At 52.9% G+C, this 22,603-nt stretch overlaps 2 protein-coding genes across 5 annotated transcripts in view; one reads left to right on the plus strand and one right to left on the minus strand.

Annotated features, from left to right (window-relative positions):
• Positions 1 to 10,661, plus strand: part of LOC139228935 (multiple epidermal growth factor-like domains protein 6) — a 487,750-nt gene extending 477,089 nt beyond the window's left edge. For all 4 annotated transcript variants that reach the window (XM_070860470.1, XM_070860472.1, XM_070860471.1 and 1 more), the window contains 4 exons: positions 2,138 to 2,266; positions 2,945 to 3,073; positions 4,779 to 4,907; positions 7,209 to 10,661. In XM_070860470.1, coding sequence (XP_070716571.1) covers positions 2,138 to 2,266; positions 2,945 to 3,073; positions 4,779 to 4,907; positions 7,209 to 7,288 — 467 coding nt within the window. In that variant the 3' untranslated portion in view covers positions 7,289 to 10,661. The remainder of the gene's footprint in view (positions 1 to 2,137; positions 2,267 to 2,944; positions 3,074 to 4,778; positions 4,908 to 7,208) is intronic.
• Positions 10,662 to 17,316: 6,655 nt separating this feature from the next.
• The window catches only part of arhgef16 (Rho guanine nucleotide exchange factor (GEF) 16), a 43,113-nt gene continuing 37,826 nt past the window's right edge, over positions 17,317 to 22,603 (minus strand). The window contains exons 13-15 of the mRNA XM_070860994.1: positions 19,989 to 20,053; positions 19,444 to 19,545; positions 17,317 to 17,802 (exon numbers count right to left, since the gene is read on the minus strand). Of these exons, the coding sequence (XP_070717095.1) occupies positions 17,663 to 17,802; positions 19,444 to 19,545; positions 19,989 to 20,053 (307 nt within the window). The 3' untranslated portion in view covers positions 17,317 to 17,662. The remainder of the gene's footprint in view (positions 17,803 to 19,443; positions 19,546 to 19,988; positions 20,054 to 22,603) is intronic.

A 22,603-nucleotide genomic window follows, 5' to 3' on the forward strand; every position in this document is an offset into this window, starting at 1 on the left:
ACGCTCTTTCCGCTGCCTGCGCTTGATTTCTGCATGCTCTCGGCGACGAGACTGGAGGTGCTCAGCGCCCTCCCGGGTGCACTTCCTCGGCTTAGGGCGGTTTTTGGCCAGGGACTCCCAGGTGTCAGTGGGGATGTCGCACTTTATCAGGGAGGCTTTGAGGATGTCCTTGGAACGTTTCCACTGCCCACCTTTGGCTCGTTTGCCGTGAAGGAGTTCCGAGTAGAGCGCTTGCTTTAGGAGTCTCGTGTCTGGCATGCTGTGGGCAGCCTGTGGAATGGAACACCAAGTCAAAGGGGAATTGGAATGATTGCTTATTCCGCAGGAGATTGGATAGGAAAACGAGCCAAGTTAGATCCTGCACGCAGCCTTGGACACTGGCGGCCAAGAGGTTGAGTGGCCTCACTCTTCCCCACACTATAATCTCCATCATACCAGGGCACAAACTGAGATTCAGTGTACAACACCGCCACCTGCTGCTGGGATTCGCATCTGCGAGCAATTTACTCACAAACCAGCAGTCCAGTGATGGCAATTCAGCTCTTATCACTACTTACAATCGGCAAGCCCTGTGTAAACCATAATCTCCAGAAAACGAACAGAACAAAAGAATTTTTAACAATTACTTTTTTTTTGTAACTGAGTTGTGAATCCTGTACTGAAGCTGGGAAGCCAGCTTTAATTGTAAGGAATGGAGCCGAGATAGAATGGATAGGAAGGACCTATTTCCCTTAGCAGAGAGGTCACTAACCAAGCGAATAGATTTAAAGTCATTGTTGGAAAGATTAGAGAGGAGTTGATGAGAACCTTTTTCTCCCAAAGGGTGGTAGGGGTCTGGAACTCACTGCCTGAAAGGGTGGTAGAGGCAGAAACCCTCATCACGTTTAAAAAGTACTTGGATGTGCACTTGAAGTGCCGTAACCTACAGGGCTACGGACCAAGAGCTGGAAAGTGGGATTAGGCCGGACAGCTTTTTTTCTGCGGCGCGGACACGATGGGCCAAATGGCCTCCTTCTGCCCCGTAAATTTCTATGATTCTCTGAATTACGTAGAATTTACAGCAGCAGAAAAGGATACCGGGAGGGTCTCCCTGCTCTCATGCAAATGGTACTGTGAGATCTTTTACATCCACCTGAAAGAGCAGATGGGGGCCTTGGTTCAATGTTGCATCTGAAAGACAATACCTCACTCCTTCAGTGCTGCACCAGGAGTGTCAGCGTGGATTTTGTGGTCCGATCTTTGGAATGGGGCTCGAACCCACGACTGTTCTGACTCAGAGGTGAGAATGCTACTCACTGAGCCATGGCTTACAACCTGTAACTGTATATGGAGAAATACCACCAATGATGTCTCCGCAAGATCCTACAAAACCCCTGGGAGGACAGACGCACCAACGTTAGCGTCCTCGACCAGGCCAACATCCCCAGCATCGAAGCATCGACCACACTCGATCAGCTTCGCTGGGCGGGCCACATTGTTCGCATGCGAACAAAGACTCCCAAAGCAAGCGCTCTACTCTGAACTCCTTCATGGCAAACAAGCCAAAGATAGGCAGAGGAAACGTTACAAGGACACCCTCAAAGCCTCCCTGATAAAATGCAACATCCCCACCGACACCTGGGAGTCCCTGGCCAAAGACCGCCCTAAGTGGAGGAAGTGCGTCTGGGAGGGCGCTGAGCACCTCGAGTCTCCTCGCCGAGTGTATGCAGTAATCAAGCGCAGGCAGCGGAAGGAGTGTGCGGCAAACCAGTCCCACCCTCCCTTTCCATCAACGACTATCTGTCCCACCTGTGGCAGGGACTGTGGCTCTCGTATTGGACTGTTCAGCCACCTAAGAACTCATTTGTAGAGTGGCAGCAAGTCTTCCTCGATTCCGAGGGACTGCCTGTGGTGATGACAATCTGCAACATGATTGCTGTCACTGTTTGGGTTCCTTCAGCAGCCAAGAATTTACCGAATGGATCAACTGCACTGCCTCCAGAGGTAGGCCGAGAATGGCAACTTGGCGCACTCTGAGGGTGGGGTGGGCACAGTGCCATGCATTACTCGGCCGCAGGCACAACATTTGTGACTCCGCTGCGACCTTTCGTTATTTCTTGCTCAGATAATGTGAGTGTCGGCTTGTATCTGTTCGCAGCCTGCCCGCTTGGATTCCACGGACCAAACTGTCAGCGTTTGTGTGACTGCAGAAACAGAGCGGCCTGTGACCCTGTGACTGGGCGGTGCCTGTGTTCGGCTGGTTACTATGGAGACTACTGTGAAAAAGGTAATGGGTTCTAACAAAGCGTTTTGTGGTTTAATGCCACCCTGACATGTTGTGTTGTTAACTGCACCCCATCCCCCAGCCCTTCAACCCAGGTCACGGGGACTACATGACCTGGCCTTGGAGCAGGCTGTCCACTTGTGGGCCTCATGTAGCCGCTGAGCCTTAGCAACTAGGCCTCGGAAGCCAGGCAACTCTTGTTATGTCTTCAATACTCTTATAAATGACTCCATGAGGTCTAGTATTGTACTTGAGCTGTTGCGACCTTAGTCCCATTTATTGTAGCTCCAGAGTGAGGCATAAGCATGGTGGGCAGCCTTTTATACTGGGCCCTGCACACCTATGCAGGTGACCCGCAGGTCTCCCACCGCAGTGCCCTCTGGTGGCACACCTTATGTGACTCTACAGTTAGTATACATGGTCTACATACATGACAACTCTCTCCTAAGCTCACAGCTTTGTATTTTGTGGGCCTGGACGTTTGGAAAGGGCTGTTCTCAACACTATTAGCACATTGGCAACGAGTCAAAACACCAAGATCTGTCAGATCAGCAACGTGAGATACGTGCAAAGCAAATGTAAAGTCTCTGGGCGGCCTGCGAGCCTCTGTGATACGCATCTATCACGTGATTTGGGAGAGTGCCCTCTGACACCCTTGCTTTATTTTTCTCCGGGCTGTAGAATGCGAGGAGGGACGGTACGGGGAGCAGTGCCTGCAGCCGTGTGACTGCGAGGGAGACGCACCGTGCAAACCTGCGACTGGACAGTGCCTCTGTCCCCCGGGGAAAACTGGCACCAGGTGCGATATTGGTGAGTGTTTCATGAATGACCCTTCAACCGTGCTTTTTGCACCTCTGGATTTGACTATTCCAACGCTCTCCTGGCCGGCCTATCACCTTCCACCCTCCACAAACTTGAGCTCATCCACAACTCTGCTGCCCATAACCTATCTCGCACCAAGTCTCGTTCATCCATCACCTCTGTGCTCGCTGACCTACACTGGCTCCCGGTCCGGTAATGCCTCAAATTTAAAATTCTCATCCTTGTCTTCAAATCCCTTCATGGCCTCTCCCCCGCCTCCCTATCTCTGTAACCTCCTCGAGCTCTCTGAGAACCCTCTGAGAACTCTGCGCTCCTCCAATTCTTGCATCTTGTGCATTCCTGATTTTAATCTCGCCACCATTGGCGGCCGTGCCTTCAGCTGCCTGAGGCCTAACCCCTGAAATTCCCGTCCCAACTTCTCCGCCTCTCTCTCCTCCTTTAAGGCACTGCTTAAAATTTCCTTGATCAAGCATTTGGTCACCTGTCCTAATGTTTCTTTCTTTGGCTTGGTCTCAGTTTTTGTCTATCAATGCTCCTGTGAAGCACTATAGGCGCTATATCAATACATAAATTGCTGTTGTTCATCTCCGAAAGTTACTTTGAGGAGTGAGCGGTGCAGAGAGAGTTTGAGGAGATCACACCAAGGAACTGGGTGGGGTTAGTAATGCTTGTGCACCTTGTTTTTGACAATCCTTTGTTGTAGGTCCATGCTGCTAATGCTCACCTCCTAGTGACAATTTTAAGTTCAAGACCTTCATCACTGACTGACCAATCAGAGGAAAGTCTTTGCCCTGTTAAAACTCTTCATAATTAATTTATAAATCTCCTCTTAGCCTTCACTTCTGCAGAGGAAACACCCCCGGTATCTCAAATCTCTCCTAACAAACATGTAAAGATATTCTGCCCACCGGTTAAAATTGGAGGTGTGGCTGTGGGACTATCAGGATCACCAATAGCAAGAGAGAGCTTCAACATTGGGCAGTGTTTGCAGGGCCCCACGCTGTTTTGAAGGGGGATAGAGCATAAAAGCAGAGAAGTCCTGCTATAACTGTCCAGGGTATTAGTGAGGCCACACCTGGAGTACTGCGTACAGTTTTGGTCTCCTTATTTAAGGAGGGATATACTTGCATTGGAGGCTGTTCAGAGAAGGTTCACTCGGTTGATTCCTGAGATGAAGGGGGTTGACTTATGAAGAAAGGTTGAGCAGGTTGGGCCTGTACTCATTGGAGTTCAGAAGAATGAGAGGTGATCTTATTGAGACACATAAGATACTGAGGGGTTTCGGCAAGGTAGATGCAGAGAGGATATTTCCACTCATGGGGGAATCTAGAACAAGGGGGCATAGCTTCAGAATAAGGGGGTCGCCCGTTTAAAACGGAGATGAGGAGGAATTTCTTCTCTCAGAAGGTTGCAAATCTCTGGAATTCTCTGCCCCAGGGAGCTGTGGAGGCTGGGTCATTGAATAATATTTAAGGTGGAGATAGACAGATTTTTGAGCGATAAGGGAGTCAAGGGTTATGGGGAGCGGGCAGGGAAGTGGAGCTGAGCCCAAGATCAGATCAACCATGTTCTTATTGAATGGCGGAGCAGGCTCGAGGGGTCAAATGGCTGACTCCTGCTCCTATTTTTTATGTTCTTATGTCGAGGGTCCGGCCTCAGTTGGTGAGTAACCGTGTGTTCGTGTCCTCTGCAGATTGCCGAGCCAGTCGCTACGGCCCGAGCTGCTCCTTAAGCTGCGGATGCTCCAATAACGCTCGCTGTGACTCTCGGAACGGACACTGTACCTGCCTGTACGGTTGGATCGGGCCTACCTGCGAGGAAGGTAAAGGTGTCACCTTTCACTCTAAACGTTTTCCCTCGCTGAATAACTGCTGGCTGAGACAGAGGGGCAGGAATTAATCTCGGGCCTGTCGGGATCCTTAACTGCACTTGGGCAAAGAGATCTTCTGGTTGGGTTGGATTTAACCCATCTTCATCATAGGCAGTCCCTTGGAATCGAGGAAGACTTGCTTCCACTCCTGAAATGAGTTCTTTGGTGACTGAACAATCCAATACGAGAGCCAGACTCTGTCACAGGTGGGACAGACATTCGTCGGGGGAAGGGGTGTGTGGGACTGGTTTGCCGCACGCTCCTTCCGCTGTCTGCGCTTGACCTCTTCACGCACTCGGCGTTGAGATTCGAAGAGCTCAACGCCCTCCCGGATGCACTTTCTCCACCTAGGGCGGTCTTCGGCCAGGGTCTCCCAGGTGTCAGTGGGGATGTCGCACTTTATCAGGGAGGCTTTTGAGGGTGTCCTTGTAGCGTTTCCGCTGCTCACCTTTGGCTCGTTTGCAGTGAAGAAGCTCCACAGAGCATTTGCTTAGGGAGTCTTGTGTCTGGCATTCGAACCATGTGGCCTGCCCAGCGAAGCTGATCCGAGTGTGGTCAGTGCTTCAATGCTGGGGATGTTAGCCTGGACGAGGACGCTGATGTTGGTACGCCTGTCCTCCCAGGGGATTTGCAGGATCTTGCGTGATTCTTACCAACGGGTCCATTACAGACCCAATCCACGTCTGGACCGGGGTCAAACAGGGATGCGTCATCGCTCCAACCCTCTTCTCAATCTTCCTCGCTGCCATGCTCCACCTCACAGTCAACAAGCTCCCCGCTGGAGTGGAACTAAACTTCCGAACCAGTGGGAAGCTGTTTAACCTGCGCCCTCTCCAGGCCAGGTCTAAGATCACCCCAACCTCGGTCATTGAGCATTTAACCCACGTTCCTGCTTGGTATGGTAATCCATCCCACCACTTCGTCACCATAGGAACAGGAGTAGGCCATTCAGCACCTCGAGCCATGTTCATTTAGATCATGGCTCATCTGTATCTTAACTCCATTTACCCGCCTTGGTTCCATAACCCTTAATATCTTTACCTAACAAAAATCTATTGACCTCAGTTTTGACATTTTCAATTGACCCCTCAGCTGCAACAGCTTTTTTTGGGGGGGGGGGGGGGGGGGGAGTCAGAGGGAGAAAGAGAGTTCCAGATTTCCACTATCCTTGGTGTGAAGAAGTGCTTCCTGCCATCACCCCTGAACGGCCAAGCTCGATGACAATCATCCCTCGCGTGTGAGCAGGATTGGACCCCAATGGCGCGTTCCCCCTCCTCCCAGAATCAATCCGATAAAGATAGGAGGTTAAAGGGTCACTTTACCGACTTCAATTGAAAATGTATTATTTATTTCCCCCTCTCCCAAAGATGCTGACTGGTGCTACCGTGCAGCGACACGAGGGCCCCACCCAAGTGGTCATTCTTTATGTTTGAACCCAAACAAACAGTGAGCGTTCGCTGGTTATCTAACCCTATCAATCCAGCCAGCAGGATCTTGGCCAGTGATCAAAGCGGGGAACCCTGGCTAACTCTCTCACAGTAGAGTGATAGTGAGGATTTTAAAAAACGTTCATCTCCGGGTGGTGTTCGGGGCGGAAGTGCGTGTTAGTGGGGAGGGCCGCTGCGAGCTCTGCATTAACTTCAGTGGCTCCCACTGGGCCACCGGGGAGAGTTTCGGCCGGGCCAGCAACCCAGTACCCAAGAGGGGGTGCCGGGCTGCCAGTTGGCTAAACCCGTGGCTCCCATTGTCGAGCCGACAATTGAAATAAAATGACAACCGGGGTAGTGTGTCTTGCCCTATAAAGGGCGGATACGCCGTCCAGCCCGTGGAAGCTTCCCATCAGGAGCGCCAATCCACTCCCGCCGGGCAATTTCCCTTGTGGGGCGGAAAGGGTTCGCCACTGATCGGTGTGGGGTCAGCATGTATCTGACACGGCGGCAGCACGGACGGTGCCCAAACCAGTTTCCGCCACTCCTGGCCCAGTTTAGGATGGGTCAGCCCATCCGCCTGCCCCCCGGCGGTGAGGCCTATCTGCACCAGAGGCGGTAATGGACCTTATGAAGGAGGGCAATTTCAGCCCCCTACTGTCTGACTAAGTAGAGGGGCCAGAGATTAAACCTCTGATCTCCATAGCTCAGTACTACACCTTGCTCAGCCATTAGAGAAGCCCCTCAGAGCTAGCAGTTAGATGGCTTGGTCCCCAGGCACAAGTGGGGCTGTTGTTCCTTTCTGATGTTCCTACTCTGTTTTCAGGAGGACCTCCCAAGCCACCGCACCATCTGCGACCAGCACCCCGAGCAAACATGGCGTCAGACACCGGGTCAGGGTTATAGTCACCTCAGCGAGCGTGAAGTCGACCCCCTCGCTCTGACCAGCGCCAACAAGACCGCCTCTCAACGTTCCACACCCGCCCCCCCCCCCACCACTCCCGCCGCCCGTCAAAGCAACGTTTCAGAGCCCCTGCTGAAAGCACGAACCGAGAGATGGTAAAACCACGAGCAAAGATTCGGAGGAACATCCGCGAACCCCCGTCAGAACATTTGTTCTTTTTAAAAAGTGAGAAAGCGGAGGGATTTTATGATCCGGCCTCCCCGTGGGCTCAAGATCGAGGCTCGAAGGAAGAGATATTGGAAGCTGCAACCTTCCCCCTCCGACACCGAGGGGCTGAATTCCTGAACCGAGAACAAGCTCAAACTCTGTGGCTGTTGGAAACATTCTGGATACCTTAAAGACGGCTTTTTTTTTTATATATACATATATATTTTATTTTTATAAAGCAGATCCCAGGAAAGCAATTTTAATAAAGATTGCAAACCAGGGTTGCAGGTTGGTGAGATGGAGGATTTTAATCCTGGTACCAAAGCAGGAAAATAACTGACCGAGGACGTAAACACCAAACCTCCCTCCACTGGGCATTGTGTGTTGGCCGATATGTGCCCGTCCAACACCAAGGCGAGCATTTGCAATCTCGCACCGATGCTTCTTGTTCACCACACTGTAGCTGCGCTGCAGGTCCTCAGGAACAGAGGATTGAGTAAATTACGAGCGTTGGCAACTGTACAGACTTGCCCCGGTGCATGGAATGGGACAGTGTCGAGGGAATGTCCCCCGGGAATGGGCTTTCAAACACCTGCCAGTTCCCATTACAGTCTGCTTTATCCAGCTCGTCAAGACTGGTTCCGTCTTCAGTGTCAGTCAATCCACAGTGCCTCCCTATCACTGACCATGTCCCGATAATACACCCCCCCCTTGTTCACGTCACTGGATCAGGCCTGACCGGGACCGATCGCTGCCCTGCACAGATAGTTTGAGATTACACAGGTTGAACAGAACCACAACAGAATGGATTGAATAAAGTCTTGTCAAAAGATAGGCCACAAAAGTCTCTTGTTCGTTTGTTCCTTTGTGTCTCTACGCTTGTTGTGCCTTTGAACCTATCTCCCTATATCCCAACTTCCACCTTCTCCTGAAATGTAGATTCAATCTCCTCTACTGCCTTTTTTTTCCCCAGGGGCCTCAACACTGTAGGTCTCAACTCCCAGATACCACAGGCTGGTAAAACCCAAACTTGCTCTTGCCTACCTACTACATCTTGGTTCTGCTGTTCTATTTCTACAATCTTCCAACTTGACCATCTCCCTTAATATCACATTTCTCCACCCCCCCAAATATCTCAAACATCTGTAGAAAGGTCACTCGCCCAGTGGAGTTGGTCCTCCCACAACCGTGGTAGATACTGGAGGCTGTGCACTGTAGGCTTGCCCTCTTTTGATTGATGTTTGTACAGCTCCTAGGAGAGGCAATTGGCCTTTCCTTGGCGTAGTCACCGCCCGACTCTCGGGAGAGGTAGTGTTCAAGACACCTCGATGGATGGCAGAGACGGTCTGAAAATGATTTCAAGGCAGAACGGACAAATGAGTCGACACGGCCCAACCCGCGGAAGCAAAGATGCTAACTGATATTTTTTCTCTCCTGCACAAACAGAACAATGAAAATAAGAGAGAATCGGGGATGGGGGAGGACCGGGAAGCAACCATAGCCGGCCGTCTCCACGACAACCTGCTTTCATTTCACTTGACTTCCTTTCAGTATTTAAGCTTGTAGTATGATGTGTAATGGTCATTTCAGTATTTCAGCAGAGCTTTCAAGCACTCAGCCATTGTCCAATAACCCAGCTAGTTATTATGACAACCACAGTATTAGATCATGTAAGCGTTGAAAAAGAAATATAAATGACTGACATACAATTCCACTTAACTGTCAGCTCAGTATTCAACATGGCTCCCAGTCAGCACGGGGTCACGTTGTGCCCTTTCACCTTTCACATCAATTATCTGAAGACTTTCAGGCCGATGCTTCACACGGATGAGAAAGTGAACTTCACAGAGTGCACGCCTGGTGTAAACATCAGGCCGGGAGCACAGGGTAACACTCCTGAAGGAGGTGGGCTGGTGTGGGACAGGCCTGTAATTGGATCCACCATGCAGAGGGCAGAGTTAGGCATTGGGCCTGGCTTCAAACTAGGGCCCAATTTTTTAAGCCGACCCAGCGGAATTTCCGGAGTGAAAGTCCGGACTCCTAAAGGTTGGATTTTCCTCTGCGATGCCAGCCGGAATGGGGGCAGGATCGGAGCTGGACAACGGAGCGGAAAGGCCCACTGGTGCCCCCCTCACCTCCTACTTGGATTTCCCACCCGGCCCGTGTTAATTCTGGGTGGGGGCAGGCTTGGCCTTGTGGTCATTTCTCTCCCGCCCGCCCCAGTTACCAACGCTTGGTAGGGCTGCCTGAGGGAGGTGGGGGTTGGCCTTGGGAGTGGGGAGCAGCAGTAAAGGCTCCGCGATCTCCCGCTGGAGTGAGAGGAGCCGATTAAAAGCCTCAACTTTAGCCAGAACACCACCTAAATTGCGGCAAAGATGCTTCGGCAGGGCACCCCTGTCCTGTCCTGTCCTGCTCGCGGCTCTTCAGCTGATGCCGCAAAGCTCCGAGGAGGGAGGAATCGGGCCCGGAGCCCACCCTGTGTGAACAATGACTCCCGACCCAGGGAAATAGGTCAGGGCGGAGTCGGAGGGACGAGCCAAAGTGCCTCTCCCACCCGTACACTGCCCCAAAGTCCTGGTTTATAAAAAGGGAGGTCCATTTTGCCCCCCCACTTTTACCTCCTTTTATTTAAGTTTTCATTGAATTTTCATCAGCAGCAGAACTCAAGGAATTCGCCCCAGTCTTCGAACGGTTAAAAGGTGCCAATCCTGTGCTCTACATGGTCTGTTGTCAAAGTGAACTCCAGCCTGTCTTACAGCAATTGCTTTGTTTGTTTACATGTTGGAGGTTTTTATAAATCAGACTCATCAATGACATTTGCTCCTTCCTGCAGTGCCCGGCGGCTTAATACTGAACAGATATATATATATACTTTTTTAAAAGTTGCTGATGGGACGAGTTAGTAAGAGCTGGGATTGAATGTTCCGACTAACAGGAATATGAAACTGGGACATCTGCTTCCCATTGAGTCAGCGGGCACTGCAGGAAGGAGAAGCAAAGTGATCTCATTCTGTGAGAATCTGACAAAACATCTCACAAATATCAGCTATTGATTTTAATAATAAATTAGAGGTGCTATTATGAATATATGAATAAATTATCAGGTCATTTGTGTTTTATTCATATTAATATGCTGTATACACGTGGTTTTCTAGCGAAACTGTTTGTATTCCTGTGTACACAGTTACACTATAATAAAAGGATTCTGAACTCACCGACTCGTGTTCCAATCCAGCAATGGGGAAATCCAGCTGATTTTTTTTTTAGACTGTTTAATGACCTCCCCAGGACCTCGATTGTGAGCACACTGGTTACTGCGTCCGTATTACATTCCTATCGGTGCTAGCAGGTTTGAACAACAACTTTATTCAGCGCCCTTAACGTAGTAAAACGTCCCAAGCAATCTTTCCCCTAATTTATTTTTGGGTGCACGGACCATTCACAATTTCGTGCAATTAAAATTGGAAAATGGTAACTGGTCACGGGCTGTGCGGAACTGGCAGAAAGCTACGCGGCTGCGCAGCTTAGAGGGGGGCATCGGTCCCAAGGCACTTCACAGGAGCTTTACCAAACAAATTCTGACACCAAGCCCCACAGGGAAATATTAGGACAGGTGACCAAAAGCTTGGTCAAAGAGGTAGATTTTAAGGAGCATCTTAAAAGGAGGTTTAGGGAGGGAATTCCAGAGCTTGGGGCCTCGGCAGCTGAATACACGACCACCAATGGTGGACCGATTAAAATCGAGGATGTGCAAGAGGCCAGAATTGGAGGAGCGCAGAGATCCCATAGGGCTAGAAGCGGTTCCAGAGATGGGGAGGGGTGAGGCCATGGAGGGATTGGAAAACAAGGTTGGGAACTTTAAAATTGAGACATTGCCAGACCAGAAGCCAATGCAGGTCAGTGAGCACAGGGGTGAGGGGTGAGCAGGACTCTAAGTTAGAACATGGGCAGTGGAGCTTTTGGATGAGCTCAAGTTTATGGAGGGCAATCAAGGTGTGCAGGGCCGTGACTGAGATAGGCACCATCACAGCCCGCCAGGAAATTCAGCATCAAGAATGTCGAAGCCAAAACCAATCTTTAGGACCAGGTAGAGACTATTTGGCCTGACAGGCCTGTCCCTTTCCCCGAGATCAGTGCCATCAACTCCTTTCCATGTTGCATTTCCTTCTCACTCGAGCAACACACAAATTGGAGTCCATTTACATTGTCTTCAGTGTCCTGCCTGCTATATTAGTCCATGACTCGATTACCCTTTGGATTATAAAGTATATCCCCCCCACCCCCACATCTGATGTCTAGTCTCGTACCTAAATGTGTGTGTCAGCTGTGGCTCAGTGGGTACCTGTCGCCTTTCAATCAGTCGGCTGTGGATTCAAATCCCATTCGAGACCTGATAGATATGCCACATTTCAGATTGAGGCGTTAAACCGAGGCCCCATCTGCCTTATCAAGTAGATGTAAAAGATCCCATGGCACTATTTGAAGAAGAGCTTGGGAAATTCTCCCCGGTGTCTAGGCTGAATATTGATCCTTCAACAAACATCACCAAAACAGGTTATCCAGTCATTAAGGGATTCATGAAGGGGAAATCATGTTTAACTAATTTACTGGAATTCTTTGGAGGATATAACGAGCATGGTGGATAGAGGTATACCGATGGATGTGGTGTATTTAGATTTCCAAAAGGCATTCGATAGGGTGCCACACAAAAGGTTACTGCAGAAGATAAAGGTATGCGGAGTCAGAGGAAATGTATTAGCATGGATAGAGAATTGGCTGGCTAACAGAAAGCAGAGAGTCGGGATAAATGGGTCCTTTTCGGGTTGGAAATCGGTGGTTAGTGGTGTGCCACAGAGATCGGTGCTGAGACCACAACTGTTTACAATATACACAGATGACCTGGAAGAGGGGAGAGTGTAGCGTAACAAAATTTGCAGATGACACAAAGATTAGTGGGAAAGCGGGTTGTGTAGAGGACACAGAGAGGCTGCAAAGAGATTTAGATAGGTTAAGCGAATGGGCTAAGGTTTGGCAGATGGAATACAATGTCGGAAAACGTGAGGTCATCCACCTTAGGAAAAAAAACAGTAAAAGGGAATATTATTTGAATGGGGAGAAATTACAATATGCTGCGGTGCAGAGGGACCTGGGGATCCTTGTGCATGAAACTCTTTTTGGATTTTTTTTTAATATATTAATCGTAGCCAATCTTTCCAATTCTTTGTCAGATCACAAACGCCAGAGGTCACCTTGCACACATCAAGGATCACCCTGCGCTAATGCTCTTAGCCAAAAGGCCTAGAGCCCAAGCACCGTTCCTGGAAGTACTGCACTACCAGGTTCGTGCCATGGAGGTGGATGGGTCAGCAACCCCACACACCTCCTATTTAATCCAAAAAAGTTAGTTTGCAGGTGCAGCAGATAATCAGGAATGGAATGTTGGCCTTCATTGCGAGAGGGATGGAGTACAAAAGCAGGGAGGTCCTGCTGCAACTGTACAGAGTATTGGTGAGGCCGCACCTGGAGTACTGCGTGCAGTTTTGGTCACCTTACTTAAGGAAGGATATACTAGCTTTGGAGGGGGTACAGAGACGATTCACTAGGCTGATTCCAGAGATGAGGGGGTTACCTTATGATGATAGATTGAGTAGACTGGGTCTTTACTCGTTGGAGTTCAGAAGGATGAGGGGTGATCTTATAGAAACATTTAAAATAATGAAAGGAATAGACAAGATAGAGGCAGAGAGGTTGTTTCCACTGGTCGGGGAGACTAGAACTAGGGGGCACAGCCTCAAAATACGGGGGAGCCAATTTAAAACCGAGTTGAGAAGGAATTTCTTCTCCCAGAGGGTTGTGAATCTGTGGACTTCTCTGCCCAAGGAAGCAGTTGAGGCTAGCTCATTGAATGTATTCAAATCACAGATGGATAGATTTTTAACCAATAAGGGAATTAAGGGTTACGGGGAGCGGGCGGGTAAGTGGAGCTGAGTCCCACGGCCAGATCAGCCATGATCTTGGATGGCGGAGCAGGCTCGAGGGGCTAGATGGCCTACTCCTGTTCCTAATTCTTATGTTCTATCCCCTTGCTGTTTGTGGGAGCTTGCTGTGCGCCAATTGGCTGCCGCATTTTCCCACATTACAACAGTCGGCTATAAAGGCGCTATATAAATGCGCCTCGGTTCGAGGCACCGCCTATGATGGTGATGATATAAATGCATTTATATCATAAATTTCTTTCCTTTCACTGGGTCCTCCCCCAATCTCTCATCACCAACTCCGAGCAGAAGAAAACCTGACACAATTCCAGAAAACAGCAAGAAAGATTTATTGGTACATTGTTAAAGCCCGGCACTCTCAGCAACATGTGGCATTTGATGGATAAACATTTGGCAAATTGCAAGGTGGGAGCCGGAAATCTCAGAGTGTAGGCGTTCAGCAGAGAAGCGGATGGCTAGCCGAGTGGTCTTACACCCTTGACACAAACACAGAGCAGGCCAGGCTTGACCAACTGTACCGGGAGACAAACACCCCGCTCACAGTGAAAGCCTGCCCCCTCACTGCTCAAACCACCGGCGGTGGAAGTTGCCTCAAGCTGTGACCCGGTATCCCGCTGAGACACCCCCACCCCCACCGGGTACATGCCCGAGACACCCCCACCCCCGGACACATGCCCGAGACACCCCCCCCCCCCCCCCGGACACATGCCCGAGACACCCCCACCCCCGGACACATGCCCGAGACACCCCCACCCCCGGACACATGCCCGAGACACCCCCACCCCCGGACACATGCCCGAGACACCCCCACCCCACCCCCGGGTACATGCCCAAGACACCCCCCCCCCCCGGGTACATGCCCGAGACACCCTCTCCCCTCCCCACATGCCCGAGACACCCCCCCCCCCCCCCCCGGGGACCTCACCGACCCCGGGCTGATAGCCCGAGTCCCGGGCAGCGAGAGTCAAACGCAGCATCAGTCTGACCGCCCCCCGAGCGCAGCGCGAGTGAACTCGGGACGGAATGGAGCCCGGGCTCCCCACCCGCCAGGCCCAGAGTGCGGGGAGAAAGGCCCAGAGGGCCCCGGCTTTATATAACGCGCTAACGGAGCGCCAAGGGAAGCGGGCAGCGAGGGGATAATAACCGGCGGCACCTTCAGCACAGATTGGCCCGGGGGGCGGGGGGCGGGGGGCCGGGGCCGGAGCCTTCCCCCCCGCTCCCCTCACACACCGCAGAATAAAGCAGCTACCTCCCCCTCACCGCACGCCAGCCCGGCCCGGCCCGGCCTCACCGGGCCCCGATGAGGATTTCAATGCAGAGACTGCGGGTTTAGCCTTTCAGGCCTGTTTGTTGTGAGAATTACCTCCGCTCCGCCCTACGCTGCCGCCCCGGGGCCTCCCTCAATGTTCTGATGGCAACTGCTCCCGGATTGCCCTGGAGTCTCCAGGCCCCGGCTGTGAGCAAAGGCCAGGAGCGGGGGGCGGGAACACTCAACAATCATCCAATTGGGTAGCGGTCTATTTGCTTTCCGATTGGTGCGTGCGATGACGGACGTGTCGAGCGACCAATGGCAGGAGCGTGAGGCGGGGCGTTGAGGCAGATGTGATGACACCGCCAGGAACATGGCCAACCACAGGCCTCAGGCTTCATATTATCGGCCTTTGGTCAGTCAGTGATCCACAGGGACTGGCTTTTGTCTGCAAGCCGCACTCTCTGCTCTCCCTACTCGGGCCCATGGAGCTGTGTGGACAAGTAGTGTTCCAGTGAGCAGCATTTGATAGTGAGCGTGAAGACTTGGGCCTTCAGCGGATGGTTAATATTCTACTCACTTTTACACAGTCGCTCTCGTATTCACACACACTTATGCTCACACTCACACTCTCACACACACTTCATCATCATCATAGGCGGTCCCTCGAAACGAGGATGACTTGCTTTTACGCCAAAAAGGGATGAGTTCCCAGGTGTTTCAATGAAGGACCTAATATTCCTGATCCCGAACTACATCTTGGAGGGTGGAAGATGCCTGTGCGAGGTTTTTTTTTTAAACATGTGGTGGCCCCGTTGCACACCAGCCACCACACGGGCTTGACAGAGCTAGGTCTTGGTCCAGTGGCAAGCATTGCCCCAGACAACTGGAGACCAGCTCTGCTGCACGGACCGAGCGCGCACACATATCGCAGCGTGGGCTGGTCCATGCTGGCCCTGGGCCCTTGCCCCATCTGGTCCCCAGACTCACGCCTCTCCTGGGTCCCGGTCACTTCCCTCTACAAACTCTCGCTGTTCCTTCGATACCTCCTGCTGTGCCTGCCCGCACTGCAATCAGCGACCTGGATTCGCAGCCGTGGCCCTCCTGCAGTCGTATGTCGCTGCATGTTGCTCCCTCTGATGGCCCCGGCCTGCTGGTGGTCTTGCAGGCCGGGACCATGCCGCCGCACGCTGCTCCCCCTTTAATGCAGTCTTTCAATCACGCACACACGCTCACTCTCACACTTCATCATAGGCAGTCCCTCGGAATCGAGGAAGACTTGCTTCCACTCCTAAAGTGAGTCCTTTGGTGGCTGAACAGTCCAATGCAAGAGTGACACAACCTGTCACAGGTGGGACAGACATTCGTCGGGGGAGGGTGGGGGTGGGGGGGAAACTGATTTGCCGCATGCTCCTTCCGCTGCCTGCGCCTGACCTCTTCACGCTTGCGGCGTTGAGATTCGAAGAGCTCAACACCCTCCCAGCTGCACGTTCTCCACCTAGGGTGCTCTTCAGCCAGGGCCTTCCAGGTGTCAGTGGTGATGTCGCACTTTACCAGGGAGGCTTTGAGGATGTTCTTGTAATGTTTCCGCTGCCCACCTTTGGCTCGTTTGCCGTGAAGGAACTCCGCATAGAGCAATTGCTTAGGGAGCCTTGTATCTGGCATGCGAACTATGTGGCCTACCCACCGAGGATGATCGAGTGTGGTCAGTACTTCAATGCTGGGGATGTTAGCCTGGGCGAGGACACTGATGTTGGTGCGTCTGTCCTCCCAGGAGATTTGCAGGTTCTTGCGGAGACATCATTGATGATATATCTCCAGCGACTTGAGGTGGCTTCTGTACACCGTCCATGCCTCTGATCCATACAGGAGGGCAGGTATTACTACAGCCCTGTAGACCATGAGCTTGGTGGTAGATTTGAAGGCCTGGTCTTTGAACATTCTTTTCCTCAGGCGGCCAAAGGCTGCACTGGCGCACTGGAGGCGATGTTGAATCTCAGCATCAGTGTCTGCCTTTGTTGATAAAATGCTCTCACACTTACGCTCTTACACACACACACACGTTTTCTCTCTCTCTCACACACACACACATCATTTTAGAAAATGTGTTCAGGGAACAGCTTAAGCTTAAATTCTACCGTTATGTGTTTGATGCGGATCAGGAGCCCTGTTTGGCTGGAGTGAATGACCAATGGTTTGGTCCATTGGAACTGGATCTCGGCAATAATTCCCACTGGTCGCTGATTGATGACAATCTACAGCAAACTCTCTACAAAAATTTTTAAATCACCCAGGCTGGATGTTGAAATGTTCATAACCGTGTAGCCTTAAGTAACGCTTGGAACGGAATCTGCTGTCACAAAGCTGGAATTTCACTCGTGGATAAAGAGTTAAAAGTCGTACACAGGAAGATCAGTAACAGTGGGCTTAAACCCCACCCCCCCATATCTTCCCCTCACCCCCATATTCCCTTTCACCCCACCCTCCCTCCCCCCCAGCCCACATTCTCTCCTCCCCCCCCCGCACATTCCCCCCACCCCACATTCCCCCTACGATCCCTCCAACCCTTCCCCCAGTCACATGATTCCTGAGTTTTAAAATATTTTTAAATGATTATTCTAAAAGTGCCTTGCCACACACACACATACACACACACACACACACACAGGATGCAATAATAAGCAAAGAGACAAATTCCTTAAAAAAAAATTCCGTAACCACCCCTTGCCAACATATTCGGCTCCTGGGAATCCGGATGGCCATTCACCCCAGTGCTACGATGACACAGTGCGGTGGTGACCACTAGTGGCAGAAACTGGGTACCTCAAGTCTATAACTACAGCCTGGAGAGCTTGTTAACATCCAGAACCCATGCGGCCAGACCTCCGGCTGGGAAAGAGGGAACTTGGGTTCTGTTGCAAGTGCTAGACGTCGGTCTCGATCCGCAGCCTCTCCATTCGCTGGACGTTTCGCTGCACTGCGATGCGATTGGTTATCTCCCTGGCGCACAATTCGGGAAACCAGCCTCTCTCCCAATCTCGTATCCTTTCTCCCCGGTACCAGCCTGTCGGGAGGAAGGGGAGATCCTGTCAAAGGGGCGGAGCAAAAGCAGGGGGCAGGCTCTAGAAAACGGCAACAGGCGGGTGAGCGGGCATTTGCTCTGGTCGGGGGGGGGGGGGGTACGGGACTACAGCACTAAGGGACCAGGATATTTTCCCCAAGTGGCACCCAGCAAATACACTTAGATCAGTGAGGGAACCAGAACCAAGCGCCTCAATACTATGCCCGAGTCATCTCAACAATAAGCGGGCTATTTGACTGCAAAGGCATCACAGAAACTGAGCAAACCTGCTCTCATCTGATACCCACACACGGGCATCTTCCAGCCTCCATCCCTGCCCCAAGCCCAGGAGCGATTAAGCAAATTGTTTCACTCCAGCAAGGCCCACAGTGCAGGGCCAAGGCCCGCCAGCACTTGCCAGATGAGGGCGGGGTTGCAATGCCCGCCCCAGTTGAATAGCCAACCGTCACTCAATGACACGACTGCATTGTACATGAAGGTAGGACCTTTGGTCACTGTTCAGCCTGCATCAGTGGCTGCCCCACAGCACAGGTCAACGTGTCACTGAGAAAGTTATTAAATAAAAACATGGGTTGCAACGAAAGACCCCCACAAGTCCCGGCCAGAATGCAGATGATTGGGTAATTCCCCCGTCAATCACGCCTGGTATCCAGTGCTGGAAGTCACGGATTGATTTTACGCACATCGTTTGCATTATGTAACTCTCCTCCACTCACGGCACAGCCCCGATATTATCGGGAGCCTTTGCTGTAGTCTCGGTCACAGGTTCGGAGAAGCCTGTAAATTAAATCCCACCCCCGCCTCCAATTCATTGGCTGACACAGTGGTGTCAAAATTCACTCCTTTATTAATCCCTATTTTCACCACGGGTTGGTGTCCTGAGGGAATAACTTTTAATATCACCACCAAAAAAACAAAGGGGCAAGTTAGGAGGTGCTGTTTTTTTATAAACGCACACAGGGTGTGGAATGCTCGACTGGAAACAGCGGAGAAAACAGGATCCACAGCAGCTTTGGGAAGGGAACTGGGTAAATATCTAAAAGAAAACATTTAAAGGCCAAAGAAATGGCCAGCTCTTTCAGATGGGCTGAATGGTCTCCTCCTGTGCTGTAGGATTCTTCGATTTGGTTTCTCCCGTCCTCTCCTGAAGGCCCTGGGATTGGGTGGGTTCCCATCCCACAGGGCGGCAGCCCTGCAGAACCCCACCCACGTGGCCGTTGTGTGAGCCGAAGCTATTCGACCAAGGAGGGCAGCACAGCTGACCCAACACCGCCTTCAACCAATGGCTACTCGCATTGCTTTCCATCAGGGCCCATCGCACCACTGTCGAGAGTGGGGGGCCCCTCCCGGTTAGTTTGACTTTCCCTCTCCTCCCTCGCCCAGGGAGGCCGAGGGCCAATTGTAACTGCGCCACCTCATCAAACATCATGCCGCTCTGGAGGTCTAACTCGAGACTTGCACCGGGGACACTCTACCTGGTCTCTGACCTCCCCGCCCCCTCCCCCCACCCCCCCACCGGCCTCTGACCCTACCCCCCCCCCCCCGGCCTCTGAACCCCCCTCCGACCTCTGAGACCCCCCCCAACCCGGCCTCTGACCCCCGCCCCCCCAGCCTCTGACCTACCATCGACCTTCTGGAGAACGACTGCCACATCTGTCACCTGCAGCGAGAGCTCGTCTGGCTGTTTGGCCAGATGTGCTTTGATGATCTCCACCTGTGGCAGGCCTGGGAGGAGGAAAGGAAACAGAGTCACTCCCGACAACAACCCGCATTTATATAGCGCCTTAACGTCTCGAGGCGCTCCACAGGAGCGAGTATCAGTCAAAATATCGAGGCACCGAGCCACCCAAGGGAATATTGGGACAGATGACCCAACGCTTGGTGAAAGAGGTGGAGAGGCTCAGGGAGGGAACTCCCAAGCTGAGGGCCCTGGCAGCTGAAGGCACGGCCGCCAGTGGAGTGGGGGGGAAATGGAGAGATGAGAGGGTTTGTGGGGGGGGGGGGGGGGAGATGAGAGGGTTTGTGGCGGGGGGGGGGGGGAAAGAGATGAGAGGGTTTGTGGGGAGTGGGAGTATCCTTGCTCTGCCTGTCGAGAACCACGTGCAGTCAGGCCGTGTCGTGTGATACCGTGGCCTTAGCCTTTGCTGTGTCGATGCCAGTGTCCATACCTTCTTTATTGACGAGCTCGTCGTGCTTCCCCAGGAGGGCATCAATCCATCGAGCTTGGTCACTCCTGCAGTGAAATGAAAAAAGCTGTTGTAACCTGAGCGCACCATCATTCGCCTCCGCCTGTGGCCCCGGCGGTGTTAAACCCCCCCCCCCCTCCCCACACCTGCAGCCTCAGTCCTGGCACTACTGCCATTTGCCCGAGGGCCCCAGCACCTTACCAGCGGCAGATAATCACCCAGCCAAGAACTTGCACTTACGCAATGCTTCGGACATCCAGCAGATGGCGGTGTCGGATTAAAATCTCCAGTGTCCCTAAACCTTCCACAAGCAAAACTCCTGTCCGATCCTTTTATTATCGAGGACAGGACACATTTACTTGTCTGGAAAATGATCATAGCTAAGCTTTAACATGCTGGAGGGACATTAATTCCACAAACTCTTGCCTTGCCTCCGATAAAAGGGACATAGATTTGAGATAATCTGGGTTGCTGATTGACTGACTGAAACTTGGTACTTGAAGGGAGAGCAGGCTGTGGCAGGGGGAGAGCAGGAACATTAACCCCGCTCACCGCCCCCACCCCGTGCTCCCTTAGAGCTGGCCTCTCCGCTGGGAGCACTGAATTTACTGAATTTTGAAGTCCCTATTCAGTGATTCCATCCAGTTTTGCTCCAAGAACCATAAACCGATAGTCACGAAGATCAGGTGAAGATGGCAGCCTGGTGCACGCCCAACCACCCAGAGATTGAGGGGCCGCAATTGCACCCCCCGCCCGAAACGGGGCGCATGCACCCCCTTTCTAGGGTTTTTACCGCTGCGGTAGTTGAGGTGGCCTCGAGTGAAATTTCACTCTTTGTTTTATTTTCCAGGCGGACCAGAAGTCGCCCATACTGGGGCGGAGACAACACTAGAGGGACGGTAAGCACAGCAGAGGGGCGAGTTGCGGGGGGGGGGGGGGGGGGGGGGGGGGAGTGTAGTGACTGCCGCGATGATGTCACCACTGCACCGTGTCACCATGGCTCACCCCTTCATTTACAGGGGAGAGCCTTCGCAATGTTTTAACTTTGGTCCACTGGGCCACCAGGGAGGGGTTCGGCCGGGCCAGTGGCCTGGCACCAAGAGGGCGGGCCAGGCTGCCTGTTGTTGGCCAACAAAAAAAAACATGGCTGTCGGCCCTCCCCTTTAACGGGAGCCGCACCGCCATTACAGACAGCCTCAGCCTCACTGCACCGCTGAGTAAAAGCTTGTTCTGGCACCGCCCGGCGGGCCGAAGATTTTCTCAGCGGTATTTCGCCCTGGGGGTGGGGGAGGGAACATTGGCGATGCACACTGTGCTGACACACTTAGCACGGATCAGCAGCGTGGGGGGCTGCCGGGGTACCGCAGGAGCGGAATTTTGATATGGCGGCCACTACACGAAAAGTCGGCGGCCATTCCACTCCGCAACGTGGCCGCCGATTCCCGGTGTTAACAGGCCTTAAGGAAAGGGGCAATTTTGGCCCCCAAATCCCACCAGCGCACGTTGTTGTGAAATGTAATTTTTTTAAATAAGCTGGTTATGTGTGAAGTGGCTCCAGAAAGAAATGTGGTCAGAAAAATGGGTAGATTGTCGGAAAAACTCAACTGGTGTATTAAATGTTCCGCAGCAAAAACAACCAGCCCCTCCCACTCCCGGCCACGGGCCCCTCCCACTCCCGCCCTGGGGGCACAGGCCCCTCCCACTCCCGGCCACGGGGCCCCTCCCACTCCCGGCCACGGGGCCCCTCCCACTCTCGCCCTGGGGGCACAGGCCCCTCCCACTCCCGGCCACGGGGCCCCTCCCACTCCCGGCCACGGGGCCCCTCCCACTCCCGCCCTGGGGGCACAGGCCCCTCCCACTCCCGGCCACGGGGCCCCTCCCACTCCCGGCCACGGGGCCCCTCCCACTCCGGGGGCACAGGCCACCTCCCACTCCCGCCCCAGGGGCACAGGCCCCTCCCACTCCCGGCCACGGGGACCCTCCCACTCCCGCCCTGGGGGCACAGGCCCCTCCCACTCTCGGCCACGGGCCCCTCCCACTCCCGGCCACGGGCCCCTCCCACTCCCGGCCTGGGGGCACAGGCCCCTCCCACTCCCGGCCACGGGCCCCTCCCACTCCCGGCCTGGGGGCACAGGCCCCTCCCACTCCCGCCCCGGACTATGTGAAGACTTCAGTCTCACAATATGTGGTCGACTCAGGGAAATGAGGGATGGGCACATCCAAGAACAAATAAATAATAAATAAATAGGCACCTCAGGCAGAACTTTAGCAACTGGTTGATCAACGTACGGAATAAAGTGCCGGGGCAGGTGGACAACAGGAAGTGACGGGGCTTCACCCAGCCCTGCGTCTGACGGGATTCAGGGCGATGGTAGGTTTATAAAGGAGCGATACCTCTGGGATAACAGACCGATGTGCCTTCTCCTGCCCCGGGGACAACGTTATTGTGTGTGGGGAGGTTGGAAAACGGATCTGCTTGGAAGGACCGGCATTCACCAGCCTCCCCCTCGCCACCCGCTGCCCCCCACCCCACCCCTCACCGGCCGTACCCATTCTTCATCTGCACCCACCCGGAATCTGTTCCGGATGTGAAGTAA

Source organism: Pristiophorus japonicus, chromosome 18 (assembly GCF_044704955.1).
Source record: "Pristiophorus japonicus isolate sPriJap1 chromosome 18, sPriJap1.hap1, whole genome shotgun sequence".
Lineage (NCBI taxonomy): Eukaryota > Metazoa > Chordata > Chondrichthyes > Pristiophoridae > Pristiophorus > Pristiophorus japonicus.